At 39.8% G+C, this 18,232-nt stretch overlaps 1 protein-coding gene across 3 annotated transcripts in view; it reads left to right on the forward strand.

Moving 5' to 3' along the window:
• The window catches only part of CPEB3 (cytoplasmic polyadenylation element binding protein 3), a 180,263-nt gene that overhangs the window by 100,042 nt on the left and 61,989 nt on the right, over positions 1-18,232 (forward strand). For all 3 annotated transcript variants that reach the window (XM_060114405.1, XM_060114311.1, XM_060114505.1), the window contains exons 5-6: positions 10,587-10,754; positions 12,715-12,804. In XM_060114405.1, the coding sequence (XP_059970388.1) occupies positions 10,587-10,754; positions 12,715-12,804 (258 nt within the window). The remainder of the gene's footprint in view (positions 1-10,586; positions 10,755-12,714; positions 12,805-18,232) is intronic.

The raw sequence follows: 18,232 nt of genomic DNA on the forward strand, positions 1-18,232 counted from the left end.
TGAATCAGCTATATGTATACATATATCCCCATATCCCCTCCCTCTTGAGTCCTCCTCCCACCCTCCCTATCCCACCCCTCTAGGTGATCACAAAACACAGAGCTGATCTCCCTGTGCTATGTGGCTGCTTCCCACTAGCTATTTTACCCTTGGTAGTGTATATATGTCTGTGCTACTCTCTCACTTCATCCCAGCTTACCCTTCCCCCTCCCTGTGTCCTCAAGTCCATTCTCTACATTTGCGTCTTTATTCCTGTCCTGCCCCTAGGTTCTTCAGAACCATTTTTTCTTTTTTTTTAGATTCCATATATACGTGTTAGCCTACAGTATTTGTTTTTCTTTTTCTGACTTACTTCACTCTGTATGACAGACTCTAAGTCCATCTACCTCACTATAAATAACTCAATTTCATTTCTTTTTATGGCTGAGTAATAGTCCATTGTATATATGTGCCACATCTTCTTTATCCATTCCTCTGTCAGTGGACACTTAGGTTGCTTCCATGTCCTGGGTACTGTAAGTAGTGCTGCAATGAACATTGTGGTACATAACTCTTTTTGAATTATGGTTTTCTCCGGGTATATATATGCCCAGTAGTGGGATTGCTGGGTCATATGGTAGTTCTATTTTTAGTTTTTTAAGGAACCTCCATACTGTTCTCCATAGTGGCTGTATCAATTTAAATTCCCACCAACAGTGCAAGAGGGTTCCCTTTCCTCCACACCCTCGCCAGCATTTATTGTTTGTAGGCTTTTTGATGATGGCCATTCTGACTGGTGTGAGGTGATACCTCATTGTAGTTTTGGTTTGCATTTCTCTAATGATTAGTGATGTTGAGCATCCTTTCATGTATTTGTTGGCAATCTGTATATCTTCTTTGGAGAAATGTCTATTTAGGTCTTCTGCCCATTTTTGGATTGAGTTGTTTGTTTTTTTGATATTGAGCTGCATGAGCTGCTTGTATATTTTGGAGATGAATCCTTTGTCAGTTGCTTCATTTGCAAATATTTTCTCCCATTCTGAGGGTTGTCTTTTGGTCTTGTTTATGGTTTCCTTTGCTGTGCAAAATCTTTTAAGTTTCATTAGGTCCCATTTGTTTATTTTTGTTTTTATTTCCATTTCTCTAGGAGGTGGGTCAAAAAGGATCTTGCTGTGATTTATGTCATAGAATGTTCTGCCTATGCTTTCCTCTAAGAGTTTGATAGTTTCTGGCCTTACATTTAGGTCTTTAATCCATTTTGAGTTTATTTTTGTGTATGGTGTTAGGGAGTGTTCTAATTTCATTCTTTTACATATAGCTGTCCCGTTTTCCCAGAACCACTTATTGAAGAGATTGTCTTTTCTCCATTGTATATTCTTGCCTCCTTTATCAAAGATAAGGTGACCATATGTGCGTGGGTTTATCTCTGGGCTTTCTATCCTGATCCATTGATCTATATTTCTGTTTTTGTGCCAATACCATACTGTCTTGATTCCTGTAGCTTTGTAGTATGGTCTGAAGACCAGGAGCCTGATTCCTCCAGCTCCATTTTTCTCAAGACTGCTTTGGCTATTCGGGGTCTTTTGTGTTTCCATACAAATTGTGAAATTTTTTGTTCTAGTTCTGTGAAAAATGCCATTGGTAGTTTGATAGGGATTGCATTGAATCTGTAGATTGCTTTGTTTTCCTATGCAGCTGCAGCCCCTGTTAGAAACTAGCCTGATAGCTAGTGTCATACATGATCTTTGCCTACACATTAAACAGCACACTTGATTAAAATATATGTTGTGTTTTCATTTCACATGAGTTTTTATGGTCTCTGGGAGACTTTTGTCCATAAACGGAGATGTTGGCTATGCCAGTGCTTTAGATGTTTAACAGAATTTCTTAGTTAAAGAGCAGCCAGGAAAATATGAAAGATCTTTTTAAGTAATGTGAATGAGCAAATGGAAAGAATGATTGGAGTCACTTTACTGTTGGATTTACTGTGGACTGGTGTTACTATTGTAAAATGTACTTCGGTGTATATTTAATCCATAAAAATCTATTGAAATTAATGGATGATTTAGTCAATAAAAAAGGTTCTAAGAATCCAATAAAACAAACTTGTGTATCAAGTTGGAGTTAGGTCTTTCTGCCAAAAGCCTGCCCAAAGGAGGAGAGATCAGCTGTATCAGTGAGACATGGTACAAACATGCCATCCTGCTAATTCAAACTGGGGTTATGTGAGCTTTCTTGTCTAAAGGAATGGATGGTCCCAGAGTGAAACATGAACAGCTGAAGAAATATCTGAGTGTTCATAGCTATAGTGCCTGAAGTATTGCTGCTTATAGTAATAGGAAAATTTTTCACTTTTGCAAGAAGTTGCTCTGGAAGGAGGCTAAACTAATAATGAAGGAGGGGTTCTGGGCTGTCCACCCTAATTTCATTCATTAAATGTTTGTGCGCCCATTATGGGTTGGATGAGGTGCTAGACCCTAGCTATCTCTCTACTGAGTGTTCACTCTAGTGGGGGAGAGAGAGGTAATACATCAGTATTAACAAACATTTTTATACTCAAAAGTTGTGATAAGTACTAGGCAGGAAAAATGGGAGGGTCCCTTTAAGGTAGGATGGTTTTCTCTGAAGAGATGTTATTTAAGCTCAAACCCAAAGGATGGAAAGGATGGAAAGATTTATTTATCTTTGAATAAATGTTTTATTTTGGAAATTTCCAAACATACACAAAAATAGAATTGTTTAATGAACTGTGTACCCATCACTTAGCTTCAATGATTATCAACATTTTTGCCAATCGTGTTTCATATGTTCCCCCTCCTTTTTTCCCTTAGAATATTTTAAAGGAAATTCCAGACATCATAATACAGCTATTTTAAGAGGCTTGAAGCATAGTACTGATAAATGCTACAACATTGATAAACCTTGAAAACATTATGCTAAGTGAAAGAAGGCAATTAGAAAAGATCACATGTTGGATGATTTCACTTTTATGAAATGTCCAGAATAGGCAAATCTGTTGAGACAGAAAGTAGACTAGTGGTTGCCTACGGCTGAGAGGGTTCAAGGAAAATGGGGAGTGACTGCTAATGGGTTAGAAGGATGAATTGTATAGTAAGTAAATTATTTCTTAGTAGAGCTGTATTAAAAAGGAGTGGTGGGGGAGGGGAGAGGCACCTGAGGCAAGAAAGGGCTTTGTTTGTTTGAGGAAGTAAATAGAGCCCAGAATGGCTGAGCTTGGCGGGAGAGAAGGGAGGGTGTATTAAGATGAGGTTGGAGGAAGGAAGGAAATCTGATCTTGCTGGGCTTTAGCTCCTGGTAAGGATTTTGAACTTGGTCCAAGTACAAGAGGAAATCTATGAATGTTTTAAAGCATGGTCAAATGATCAGTTTTATGTTTTTAAGAGTACTCTGGCTGTTGTTTGGAGTAGAGTGAGAGAAGTGGGTTGTCTACATTGGAATGATGGTAGTAGTCTAGGCAAGAGATGATGGTGCTTTAGGATAGGATGATGGCAGTGGAGTTGGAAAGAAGTGAACAAATGGGGTTTTATGTAAGAGTTTTGTGTAATAAAAGGAATGCTGGGACTTCCTTGCTGGTCCAGTGGGTAAGACTCCAAGCTCCCAGTGCAGGGGGCCTGGGTTTGATCCCTGGTCGGGGAACTAGATGCCACATGCATGTCGCAACTAAGAAGCCCTCGTGCTGCAACTAAGACGTCCGTGTGTCGCAACTAAAAACAATCCTGCATGCCGAGATCCCACAACTAAAGATCCCACCAGCCACAGCGAAGATCCCATGTGCCGCAACTAAGACCTGGTGCAGACTAAATAAATAAATAAATAAATAAATAAAATTAAAAAAAAAAAAAGGAATGTTGCTGCCCCCAGAGATTTGAAACCTTTCATCTAGTTCAAATCTCTCATTATGTAAATGAGACTCAGTTAAGTGAAATGTCCAAGGTCACAGAGTAAAACAACCTAGGCTGGAATCTATCTTGACTTATAGGCAGTTTTTTTTTCTTAAGGGAGACATGCTTCATAATCCATTTTTAAAAAAAATCCCCAGAGTGACTTATTTCTGAGCTCCTTGTAAAACTAAGATGGAAAGGGTCAGGCTTGGAGTGGAAGTATTGGGCCAGGAGTGCCCTGGAGCTGCTGGATTGACAGCAGAGACATGGCAGCTCAGAGGTGAGGTCCAAGCAGTTTTGGCAGCACAGCATGGCTAGTGGTCTTTTGTTTTCCCCTCATAAGCTGCAGAAAATGGAGCCTCCTGGGGAAGAGTTATCTTGGACACGCCTTCCATGCTTAACTAGGCTTTGCAGGTTTCTTATTTGGCCCTTGTCTTCCAAGGCTCCTTTAGCTTTTTTTAAAAAAATAAATTTATTTATTTATTTATTTATATTTTAAATTTTTGGCTGTGTTGGGTCTTTGTTGCTGTGCGCAGGCTTTCTCTAGTTGTGGTGAGCGGGGGCTACTCTTTGTTGTGGTGTGCGGGCTTCTCATTGCAGTGGCTTCTCTTGTTGAGGAGCACGGGCTTCAGTAGTTGTGGCTCGTGGGCTCTAGAGCACAGGCTCAGTAGTTGTGGCACACAGGCTTAGTTGCTCCACGGCATATGGGATCTCCCTGGACCAGGGGTTGAACCCGTGTCCCCTGCATTGGCAGGTGGATTCTTAACCACTGCGCCACCAGGGAAGTCCAAGGCTTCTTTAGCCTTAAGTCATCTCTACATCCAGAGATTTTTTGTCCATTTACTGGACCAAAAACTACATTCTGCTTATTAATTGAAAATAGATATCAGAAAAGCAGACCATTGGTGGAAGAGAAAGCCAAATGGCCAAAGTGCAGCAGTTGAGAAGTATTTCTCCTGCTTCTTTTGAAATATTGAATATGAATATTTTATGTGAAAGTATCATGAGATTCTAAAGCAGATTTAATGCTAGGTACATAGAATATACTTTTTGGTAAGTAACGTGACTTACTTAAAACATTTTGGTCTTGGGGAATGCCTTTTTTTTAAACATCTTTATTGGAGTATAATTGCTTTACAATGGTGTGCTAGTTTCTGCTTTATAACAAAGTGAATCAGCTATACATATACATATATCCCCATATCTCCTCCGTCTTGCGTCTCCCTCCCACCTTCCCTATCCCACCCCTCTAGGTGGTCACAAAGCACCGAGCTGATCTCCCTGTGCTATGCGGCTGCTTCTTGGGGAATGCTTTTATTAAAGAAAAGAAGTATGTCAGAGAGATACTACTTTAGTGAAGCAGGGCCTCTCATGGGACACAGTTTGGGTACATCCCCTTAAGTTTCAGTTTCTAGTAATGCATGTCCAGGAACTAAAATTATACCAGTCTTCCCAGAGACTGTTTGTCATGGGAGGATGATTTATGCCAACCAAATGAATGCACGAATACCAACCTCTTTAGTCTACTGGACAGATCAGAATACCAGTGTTTCATCTTATCATGGAGATGGATGTAACAGAAATACAATTTCTGTGGCTGATTATTTTTCTACTAGTTCCAGAGTCACCTCTTCATAATAACAAGGCGCTAAATTAATAGAACCGCCCTTCAGGAGCTTATAATTAGAGCATAGGGAAATAGATGGTTTTCAGGCTTTGGAAAGATCAAATGAGCCATTCTGTCCCACATAGGAGTAATCCCGCCAGTATGGTCAAAGTCCTCCTATCTCCTGTTGATATGAGCTGGGTAAATGCTGCAAGTTCTTAGTCTACCCTTCTGTCTTTTAAATGCTTCCTGCATGCTAACTTTTTGTTCCATCAGTACTTGAGGCAGTCATGTTACAGTAAGGTTGACTAGATTCTAGATTTTGTATTCCATTCCTGAGCATATACTTTTCTTCTTCTTTTTTTTCTTAAGTCTTTATTGAATTTGTTACAATATTGCTTCTGTTTTATGTTTTGGTTTTTTGACCCCAAGGCATGTGGGATCTTAGCTCCCCAACCAGGGATCGAACCCGCATCCCCTGCATTGGAAGGCAAACTCTTAACCACTGGACTGCCAGGGAAGTCCCATCGTATACTTTTCTTAACTTGATTGAACTTGGATGTTTCCCAAGGCTCCATACAGTTCACACAGTGTCTCTTTTAGTGGCTGTCTGCTACAGACAGATAATCTGCATTTCAGTGGTTCTTAAGTTTGAGCATAGGAATCACTGAGGAGATTTGTTAAAAGTGCGGATTTTCAAGTTTGACCTCCATGATTCAATTTAAGTAGATCTGGGGATTGAGTTCTGAGACCTGTATTCTTAGTTCTTTAACCTACAGTTAGAGAAACATCATGTATGTGTGAATTCTTAGCAGTTTCATTTCCAGGGGCAAATTTATTACTAAAGTCTACGGTACTCTATTTCCTAATAATAAGACAGAAGTTTGGTTTTAAAACCTTGGAAAGTTTCTTAAGTACCCATAACCAATTTTTAAAACAGCTCAAATTTTTGCAATTAACATTTGGTTTTATTTTCTTTGCCAAAATACTCCTGGGAAGCTGTGGTTATGTTGGCCATGCAGAAAGAAAGTTCTCTTTGTTCCAGAATGTGTTGAACGTCCGCTGCTTCTCCTCACTGATCTGGTTCAAGACTTCCTCATCTCTCAACTGGACAGTCACAGATTTGTTCAGAATTTCACCCCATCCTCCCTCTCCCTGGGTGCAGATTGCTAGTGGAGGTGATGTAGCTATTGCAGGATTTGGGGTGGAGGGAATAACATGGTGCGGGGCATCTTAGAGAAGTCATTCTGACAGGATGGAAGATGGATTAGATGGGAGTATCAGAGTCTTCAGGGAGTGAGTGTGGTTTTTTTTTTTTAAAAAAGCTAGTATTAGAATGAAATAGCAAATTTGGAAAATGTGGAAATTTCCTGTTGCTTTTGTAATATATACTGTAAAACTTAATGCTTGAACAAACAGAAGGAGGAGAAAAGGTCTCAATTTTCTAGGAACAGCATCCCACCTCTTGCCGTCCCCACACCTGTATATTGTGCACTTATTTGCACACATACTGTTTTCCCTTCTTGTCTACTGCCTCGCTTGTAACACTTACTGAATACCTATGTTATGTGCCCTTATTAGGACATGAAGATACAGTGGTGAACAAGATTAAATTGGTCCTTGTCCTAATAGAGCTTACAGTTCCACGGGGTTGGGAAACGAGATACCAAATGAAAACCCGTATGATAGCATAATGGTAATAGAGGAAAAATGTTAGGAAAAGTGCTGTGAGTGGATAGAAATGGGCATCTAATCTAATCTAGAAGGTCAGGAAAGTTCTACCTGAGTTTCAGTGACTTTTCAGCTTAGACCTGAAGAATTAATAGGAACTAACTAGAAAATTGGGGAGTTGAGAGGAGGGTGTTCGTTTTGGGTGGGGGGAACACCTTGTCCTTAGGGCCTGCATCAGGGAAGAATAATCAGGAATTTCTAAGGAGGTCTGGGTGATTGGAGGTTAGTGAACCGGAGGGAGAGGCAGCAACTATGATGAAGGAGAGGTAGGCAGAGGCCTTACAGTTTACAGTGTTTTTGTACTTTATCCAAATAAGGGGTGAGGGGTTTTAAGGATGGGGTGAAGAGTGTAGTTACATGTTCAGATTAATATTTGAAAATGGTGACTTTGGCTGTTTTATAGAGAAAGCATTGTGGGGTACAAGGTAGAAATCAGTAGACTATAAACAGGTTGTTGTATAGACTCGTTAGGCTGTTCAGGGGAGAGATGATGGCAGTCTGGACCAGGGTGTTAGGACTGAAGGTGGAGAGAACTAAATGGATTGAAGAATTAATTTGTAGCTTGAGTTGGTAGGACTTAGTGAGAGATGGATTAGATGTGGAATATGAAAGAAAGGGATGTCAGGGATGACTCCTAGATTTCGAGATTGAATTGAGTGTGGATAATAGTCATTTTTATTGAGATTGCAGGGGATGCTAGAGGCACAGGTTTGGAGGGAAAGATAAGAGCTGTTTTGAAAGTTCTTTCTCTGTGGATTCTTTCCTTTTTTTTTTTTACGGTACGCGGGCCTCCCACCGCTGTGGCCTCTTCCGTTGCAGAGCACAGGCTCCGGACGCGCAGTCTCAGCGGCCATGGCTCACGGGCCCAGCCGCTCCGCGGCATGTGGGATCTTCCCGGACCAGGGCATGAACCCGCGTCCCCTGCATCGGCAGGCGGACTCTCAACCACTGCGCCACCAGGGAAGCCCTCTCTGTGGATTCTTCACCTTAGAAACTCCCACTCCCACAGATTCTGCTCAAAATTACCCTCCTGTGAAATCACTATAAAGCCCTCCCCACCCCTCGCTACCTTTTTCTGTAGAGCAGTAAATGGTGCCGTTGTGTCACTTGGTAAAGTCTTCTCTTAGTATTTCTCTATAATTACGTGCTTGCCTATCTCTCACCAGACTTGATTTCTTTGGCAGCAACGTCCAAATAACTATCTTATTTCTTTGGTGTTCCTGGAATGTGGATAAACATTTCTTCAAGTGTTTTCTACTGAGTTATACATGTATGTTAAAGTTTCCTTTATCTTAAATCCAGGTAATGCTAGATTATGTGATTTTACTGCAGAACTTTTCCCAGTCTTTGTATTCTTTTTTTTTCCCCCCAGTCTTTGTATTCTAATATGGCTTGTGAATCTCTGGGAAGGGCATAAGATGTGCAGTATTTTCCAATATTATTTAGTTCTCCCAATCCCTCCCCGCCACCAGCTTTTGTTTTCTGAGCATTTCATGTTACTAGTGTTGAGGGTAAGAGGCGGGGATAGGAACATAATGTGGGAAATGCTGATTTGGGTGTGTGAGTAGGACTAGGCACATAATTCACTGAGTGTGGACTACATGAAAAGCAAACCCGACCGCCGTGGGAGAACATCTCTGGATGTTTTGGGGAAGCTCGTTTTGCCTATAGTTGCTGCAGATCTAGTTCTTTTACCCCCAATGAACAAAACAGACATCAGGGGATGAGAATTTACTGTCTATTGTTTGTCCTTGCCAGGCTAAAAAAGCTAGGTAACACGAGGTGACAAATTTTGTTCTGTTTCTTTGTAGCTAAGCTGGGAAGAGCTGAACCAAAAATTCTTTGGTCCTTTTATTTATTAACTCTCAACATCAAAACAGTGCCTTTCTTATACCACCTGGGTTGTTCATAAAATAAACAGAGTTATATTAGTAACTTTTTTACAGGAGAATTAATGTTCAGTATTTTTCTAGGGCTATTTATATTCTGTTTTAGAGAGTTGGCTGTAGTGATGCAGAACTTAGGTCTCAGGGAAATATAGAGAGGAGAGACTAAATAGGGAAGACAGTGTCCTGTTTTTGAAGGGTGTATGATTTATTTTAGAGGGGAATTTTTCTTTTTTTCAAAAGTTAAAGAGCTCAAGACAGTTCAATTTTAGAGTAGATCCTAGTGGAAACCTTTACTAGGAACTCACTGACTCAAACAGAAAAAAAAAAAATATATATATATTTTTAATAAATTTATTTTTATTTATTTTTGGCTGTGTTGGGTCTTCATTGCTACGTGCAGGCTTTCTCTAGCTGCAGCGAGCTGGGGCTACTCCTCATTGCGGTGCGCGGGCTTCTCACTTTGGTGGCTTCTCTTGTTGCGGAGCTCAGGCTCTAGATGTGCAGGCTTCAGTAGTTGTGGCGTGCAGGCTTAGTTGCTCCGCAGCATGTGGGATCTTCCCAGACCGGGGCCCGAACCCATATCCCCTGCAATGGCAGGCGGATTCTTAACCTCTGTGCCACCAGGGAAGACCTATATGTATTTTTTAAACTTAGACTTTATTTTGTGATGCCGGATGGCATTATTGTGTTAACATTTATTGACAGACTTTAACTGCTGGCATCTTCTTATGTCATGTGGAGTGGGTAGGGCCTTTACTCTACAGACTTTATTTGGCTATAGAGTTAACAATAGACATCGTTTTTTTTTTGAGTGATATAAAATACAGCTTAGATTAGTAAAGATGTCATAACCACATTTACATCTATACTCCCATATCTTAATTTACATGTCTTCATTTACTTTCCCCACCCTTTATTATTGCGGATGTTTATTTCTAAATTGGAGTAGCTTGGAATGGCAGGGAAAACTTGATCATTTTTAGTACTGCTATCAGAGAAGTTATCAGCCTCTGTCATCAGTTTAATATCCCATCAGCTATCAGACCCAGTCTTTAGACATGAACCTCTGAAATCACCATAAAGAACAATCAAAATCTGTCAATAAAGATTACTTTTCCATTCCATTTATTTTAAGAAAACCCTGGGGAAAGGGAAAACAACTGCTGAATACTTTTAGCAGCAATGATAGGGACTGTATGAGTAAAATGTGGTAATTTTTTTAGCAGCGAAAACAGCTGCAATTTTCGACACTTCTTCCTTAATATCAATCCAGTTGTTTCTGTGCTGTACATACCTTTACACAAAAATGATACTATAAACTTGTCTAGACCTGGTAACCTGCAGTTGCTTATTCTATTGAAAAAGTCACAGCTCAGGATATATTTTTTGGAATGCTTTGCTCTGTGCTTCAGCTCCTAATAAAGCACGTGTTGTCCAGGAAAATAATTTTAACCATAGAAACTCCCACATTTGTTTCAGGTCGATCTTCTCTGTTTCCCTTTGAAGATGCCTTCCTGGACGACAGTCACGGCGATCAGTCCTTGTCATCCGGCTTAAGTTCTCCCACTCGCTGTCAAAATGGGGAGCGAGTAGAACGCTACTCTAGGAAGGTGTTTGTTGGAGGCCTTCCTCCTGATATTGATGAAGGTACATTGCACTCACTTTATAATGACTTTATAAAGGCCAGGTTTATTATTTGTGTGATTTGACCCTACCTCTCCTCTTGAAGGCAGCTTCAGGACGTTCATATCTTGGTGTCAGGAGATGAGGATATTTGATAGATGGGGAAGTGAGAGATTGTGCACTTTAGGTCTGCTCTTCATACATAGCAGTCTTCAAACAACTTCCCATTTCCTAGTTATCTGTTTGGGGATACCTTTTAAATAATAATGAGAGCTAATATGTATGAAACTCGTACCACAAGCCCATTGTTGTGCCAGGTGCTTTACATTATCTTGTTTAATCTCCATAGCTACCCTGTAAGGTGTCTCCTACCAGCTCTGTTTTGTGGGTGAGGAAACTAAGGATCAGAGAGAAACAGCTTATCCAGGGTTATGCAGCTAATGGTGCAGCTGGAGTCAAAATCAGTCTGATTCCAGAGCTTTTGCTCCTATCCATCACACCATACCATCTCACATTTTAATGTAGATACCTATTAATGAAAAACCCTCTCTTGCCTTTAAAAGAATGAAGACTTATTGGAATATTTCCTAATAATATTTTTGAGATACTGGCAATCCAAAAGTGAGTTTCACTTATGCCTAAAGCCAGCCAACATATAGTAGGTTGTCAATAACTATTTGTTGAATGGACAAATGAAATAGAATTGTGACAAAGTTACCTCAAGGGAAATAACAGTGGCTCTAATTCTAGTAGGCTTTGGATCCGCTATAAAAACATTGTTAAAGCAGAAGTGTTTTGCCAGTATTATTTAAGCTATGATATTCCTCTAATTTATCATGATTTTCTTTTTTTCATAATGAGAGAAGAATAGTCTCTAAAAATAGTTTTACTTTAGGCTTACTGCTTTAAAGTTGTACATTTTCCTCTAAACTATTCTTCTACTAGTGTTAATCTCATCCATGGATTGGATTTTTCTTTAAGACCAAGTTTTTGATCATGGCTGAGAGAGTGGCAACTTAAACCTGATTAGGAGCTTAGTTATAACCTTCAGCTTTGAGTCAAAAGTCAGAAGGAAAAGATAAATTTGTTAAGCTATAACTTTTGAAACATTTTCTTTATAGTCTGTGTAGTAGGTATGTATGAGAGAAAGAGACCATTGGCTTTAGCTTTTTCTTATCCCTAAATAGTTACCTACTTATTGTCCCTACTCCTCACCAAAGGAATAATATTTCTAAAACAATCTTAATAATAATCTAAGATTAATAATCTTAGAGATTATTTCACCACACAAGTGGAAGTGTATTTTAAATATTTTGTGTATTTTTGCCTCTTTTTCTAAAAACAGAGAACATTCCTATTTTTAGCATCTCCTTTTTACTTGACAGAGAGGTCACCTTAGCTAATGTCAGATTTTTTCCTTCCAAATTCTTTATATCAGGTTTATTGGAAGTGAAGAAGGGAAGTGAATTATAGTTAGAAACACATTCTGCATTGTTGAGATACAATGGTATTTCACTTAGTAAGTTTGACTTCTGTAAAAATGCTTTAGAATATAGCTCTCAAAACATTTTAAAATAGGACTTCCCTGGTGGCGCAGTGGTTGAGAATCCGCCTGCCAATGCAGGGGACACGGGTTCAAGCCCTGGTCTGGGAAGATCCCACATGCCGCGGAGCAACTAAGCTTGTGCGCCACAATTACTGAGCCCGCATGCTACAACTACTGAAGCCGGCACGCCCTAGAGCCCGTGCTCCACAACAAGAGGAGCCACCGCAATGGGAAGCCTGCGCACCGCAACGAAGGGTAACCCCCGCTCACCGCAAATAGAGAAAGCCCTCGTGCAGCAACAAAGACCCAACACAGCCAAAAATAAAATTAATTAATTAAAAAAAGAAAAAAACATTTTAAAATAAAAAGACATGTTTTGTGCTATTCTGTTTGCAGTATTATTTTCTCTTCTGCTAAGAGTCCTTCTTTGTTTTGTAGATGAGATCACTGCCAGCTTTCGCAGGTTTGGACCTCTCGTCGTAGACTGGCCTCACAAAGCTGAAAGCAAGTCGTATTTTCCTCCTAAAGGTAATGCGCTTAAAATGTCTGCACTGCCTGCCTATTGGAGAGCTAACATGATAATTCAGTACAAGGCAGCCTTTTAACTCTGAAAATAGCTGTTGACTTTTTCCCTCCAATTAAGAAAACATTTTAATGTTGATCATCTTTTAATATTTTACTGTTTCCACTTGGAGACTATTCTCCCAGGAGCACACTGATTGTTTTGTGGCATCTACTTTTATTGACAGTGAGAGCCTGTGAGTTTATTGTGAACGAGCCTTGGCTAACTTTTCATTAACTGAGAGAAGAGATCTAGGGTTTTGAGGAATGCCAGCAATGGAAAAGAAAAGATTGTTTTGAGTCAAATTTTATTAGTAGCCCATAGCCCTGTGGTTTTATAGATCTTATAAACCCCAAACTTGGGAAAGCTAGTGACTGAAGAATGACATTATATAAAATTACTTTTATCCATGTCTCTATCTTAAGTGACTTAGCTTTTAACAGGTAGCGGGCATACTAACAAAGGACTCTTTACATGACCTTGCTTCCCTTATTTTTTTATTTTTATTTTTTATTTTTTGGCGGTACGCGGACCTCTCACTGTTGTGGCCTCTCCCGTTGGGGAGCACAGGCTCCGGACGCGCAGGCTCAGCGGCCACGGCTCACGGGCCCAGCCGCTCCGCGGCATGTGGGATCTTCCCGGACCGGGGCACAAACCCGTGTCCCTTGCATCAGCAGGCGGACTCTCAACCACTGCGCCACCAGGGAAGCCCCGAACTTCCCTTATTTTTGATAGGCTTTTTTGTTAGTATATGAGGGCATGAAAATATAGCTCCTTGTTTATAGTTTGTCATTTCTGTGGAATCTAGGGAACTTTTCTGGTGATATTAATTCTACATATGTTCCTAGATTTATATTGAAGAGTGTTTTGAGTTAAAGAGAAAGTTTTCTTCTTGTGTTATGTTCTGTATGTTTCAAGGATGTCCTTCATCTCTAAGGAATTGGGTTTTGATGTGTATTATTGTGTAACAGTACTCACCACAAGAAGATGGAGTCAAAATACTTGTCCTTCCTGGGCCTTATATAGGAATCAAATTATAGCTTAACCTAGGAAAGGCAGGAGCTTCCTTTTATGTCTGGTTTATTAGATTTGTCACCTGTACTTCTCCCCACTCTCTTTATAGCCTATGAAAAATAATATAAGGCTGTTTGTTTGCTTTTAACATTCTTCTGTTAATCTTCTCCAATAATTTTTAAAATTAAAATTAAGTTTTATGTTAGACAAAAAAGATAAAGATCATCATGCTGATTATTTCAGTGAAGGAATGTATTCACTTTGTGGTGCATGTATAACACTAAAGAAACATGTTTAAAACATGTTTTTAAGAATGCTAATGGTTTGTTTAATCAGAATAGTGGTATTTCAGTGAATGAATGAGTTCACCACACTGTGCTGCATGTAATACACTCTGTAAAGTCACATGTATAATAAGATGTTCCTGAGAGTACTAGCTGCACGTGTGAATGAAGGCAGAGTTATTTCAGTGAAAGAATGTATTCACCACACTGTGGTGCATGTAACACACTCTGTAAAATGACATGTATAAAAGATATTTCTAAGAGTACTAGTTGAAAAAAAAAATCATCATTCTGAGAAGGTTATAAAAATGATTCTGGGGGCTTCCCTGGTGGCGCAGTGGTTGAGAGTCCGCCTGCCGATGCAGGGGACACGGGTTCGTGCCCCACTCCGGGAAGATCCCACATGCCGCGGAGAGGCTGGGCCCATGTGCCATGTCCGCTGAGCCTGCGCGTCCGGAGCCTGTGCTCCGCAACGGGAGAGGCCACAACAGTGAGAGGCCTGCATACCACACACAAAAAAAAGATTCTGGGATAAAAGGTGGCAGGCGATCATTGTAAAAAATAAAAATGAAGATAAGCACATCTATGGTCATGTCCAAAGAAAATTATCCTAAATCTACCTCTGTCAGAGATAATCACTGTATACATTTTATTAAATATCCTTCTTATATCTCTTTATGAATATATACATTTATATGAAATTTAAAATTTTACATAAATGAGATCACACTATATATGCTGTTTAATAACCTGCATTTCCCCCCCAGCAATGTCAGCATCTTTCTGTAAGAAACCTGTATTATCCTTAATGACCTTGTTTTATTTAATCAGTCCTACTGATGGTCATTTAAGTTGCTTTTAGTTGTTTTTTTCTCATGGATGATGCTTCAGTGAATATCCTTGTACCTTCATTTTTTTTTGCTTTTTTCTAATTACCTCTTAGGGTGAATTTCCAGAAGTGAGGTACATATTTATACGTACTGCCAAGCTGCCCTTAACAAAGGTCATACACATTTATGTTCCCACTAATAGTTCCTGATTCGTAAAACTTTGTTTTATTGAGGGTCTGGCGATATGGCTCTTTTTCGATCTTTGCCAATCTGATGGTTAAAATAACGTCTTTTGGGCTTCCCTGGTGGCGCAGTGGTTGAGAGTCCGCCTGCCGATGCAGGGGATACGGGTTCGTGCCCCGGTCCGGGAGGATCCCACATGCTGCGGAGCGGCTGGGCCCGTGAGCCATGGCCTCTGAGCCTGCGTGTCTGGAGCCTGTGCTCCGCAACGGGAGAGGCCACAACAGTGAGAGGCCCACGTACCGGAAAAAAAAAAAAAAAAAAAAAAGTCTTTTTTGGCATGTTTTTCTCTTACTGGCCATTTGAATTTATTATTTTACTTTCTTACATCAACATCTCATTTCCCTCTGGAATTTATAATGGAGTAAGTCACAAAAAAGGATCCAGCTTTATTTTTCCCGGTATCATGCCAGTTGTCCCAGCAGTCATTTATTGACAGTTCCATTTTTTCCTCATTGATTTGAGTCATTAGAATTAAGTATTGGTTGGAAGGTCATCTCTTCTGTTTCCCTACATTGAATTTCAAAGACTTAGTTTTAAAAAAAGGTAAAGAATTTCATTAGTAATTTTGTTTACATGTTAGAATGATAGTTTTTTGGATATTTTGGATTAAATAAAGTATATTAAAATTAACTTCTGTTTCTTTTTAACTTTTTAAATGTAGATATTGGAAAATTTTAAATTACATATGTGACTCATATATTTTTTGGACAGCACACCTGCAGAACACGAGTCAGCAAACTATCTTTGGCCTGTGAGCTAAGCATGGTTTTTATATTTTTAAGGGTTGTAGAAACACACACACACACACACACACACACACACACACACACACACACACAGATGAATAGCTAACAGAGACTATACGTGGCCCTCAAATCCCTTTGCAAAAAGTTTATTGACTCCTGTTCTAAAATAGCCCAGAGAATTGTTCATTTAGCTTCTGAGACATCCAGTGACAAAGGAGGCAGTTTATTTCAGAGGAAGTCTATGTATTTGCAGACCTAACTAATTATTAAATTTTGTTCTTCTATTGAAGATGGTCACTGTAAAAAGTAAAAATGAAGATAAACATATATGGTCATGCAATCCTTACCCAGTGGTCAATTGTGTTCGATAAAGTAAAACTGAGTCATTATTGTGACATATATTTCTCGGTACTTAAAGAACTGTCAGTTTCTCTTTAAGTCTTCTCTTTTCCAAGCTACATATTTTCACATCTCTAGTCATACCTTATGCCTAATGGATTCTGGACCACCATTATTCTTGTTTGCCTTTTCTGTGCATATGTCATCTCTACAATAGCCTACTTAAATTTGTTTCTGAGAGTTGAAGAGAGAACATTTGGGTTGGTATGAGCAGTATAGAGTTTAGCAGCTCTATGAACTCCGTGGTTTTGGTACCACTCCTATGTAACAGCCCAATAATATAGAAATTGTAGAACGTTAGAGAAAGTGCCCTTATTTTATAGCTGAGGTTAAGTGTTGAGATGGACTAGGGAGAGCCAGGCCAAGAAGAGAATCTGGATCTCCTGATTCTGGTCCTTAGGCTTGCATCCTGAGAGCAGATTGCCTTTCTGGTGATTTTGGGGTCAAGTAGGAGAAATAATTATACTGTTGGCTCCTGTTGTGTTTTTCTCTCAGCTAAAGTCTGAAGGTTGACCTAGTTTGGAAGGACCTAAAGAAATTTGGTGTTATTCCAAGATTGAAGTAACTTTGGGAATCCATGCCCATTGCTTTGAACATTGGGAACATCTAAGTAGTTCACCCCAAACTGTTCTGTGCCTTCTTAATAATACCTCCTCATGCTGTTTCTATTTTTCCTTAAATTCCTTAGGTTTTAATTCAGGTCAGTGCTTTTTTGGTAATCCCCCTATTGCCGATTATAGTTTTCTTAGGTCACCTCAGCTTGGCCATAAGGCACAGTTCCTTTGGCTGTATGCTTTAGGCTCATGTGTAAATAAGAGGAAAATATGAATCATCCACTATTGAGTCCTCCTGTCTTTTTCTCAGAAAGTTTATGCCTAATGAAATAAACAGAACCATTCATGTATCCAGCAGGTATACCTGTACAGATGTGGAGTACGGTTTGTAAAACCATGGCCATTTCAGTGGACTGTGGAGAACTTAATATCCACGTAGAGAAACAGTGACCAAGCATGTCAGCTGTCCCCTTAAGTGTTGTTGGGCCAGCAGAGTGGGAGGTGATGGAGTCTGGGGTTCTCTCCAGCACAAAGCCACTGAGGCATTTGCTCAACTCTTTGAGGATATGCAGAGCCCTCTGGATCATTTGTCTGTGGGCCACAAACAGGTAATTGCTTGGTGTTCTCCAGAGCACCTCTGAGAACCTGGAAGGCGAAAGAAGGCATGGAAATCAGATCGTGTCTTCATGATATGTTCTCAGACCTCCTGAACTTAGAGTCCTGTGGGGGAAATTAAAAGAAGTAAAATAGTCACAATATACCACAATTATAAACTATAATAGTTCTCTAAAGGAAAAAATGGAGAGTGTGGTGACTTTAAAAGGGGGACATCGATTTAGATTGGGTATATGGAGAGAGCTTCTTTGAGAAAATAGTGATTAAGTAGACCTGAAAATTGAGGAGTTAACTAGAAAGTGTAGGGAAGCAAGTTCCAAGAAGAGGAGTATCATATGGGAAATAGTGAGTATGAAAAGGGCTTTATTACCTTTGAAGAAATGAAGGAAGTATGGTTGGAATGTTGTGAGGGTGGAGAAAATGACATGAAAGAAAGTCTTGAAAAAAGAGTACGATTATTTTCCCTTCCCTGAATTGCTCTAGTCCCCCAGAGAGAGTAGATACAAAGGCATTTGTGTGGTGTTTGTCTTTGGGGTAGAGACAGAATGGAATTGGGTCAAATAGAAATATCAGTTTAAAATACTTCCAAATTGGGGCTTCCCTGGTGACGCAGTGGTTGAGAGTCTGCCTGCCGATGCAAGGGACACGGGTTCGTGCCCCGGTCCGGGAAGATCCCACATGCCGCGGAGTGGCTAGGCCCGTGAGCCAT

This window comes from Mesoplodon densirostris, chromosome 1, assembly GCF_025265405.1.
Source record: "Mesoplodon densirostris isolate mMesDen1 chromosome 1, mMesDen1 primary haplotype, whole genome shotgun sequence".
Lineage (NCBI taxonomy): Eukaryota > Metazoa > Chordata > Mammalia > Artiodactyla > Ziphiidae > Mesoplodon > Mesoplodon densirostris.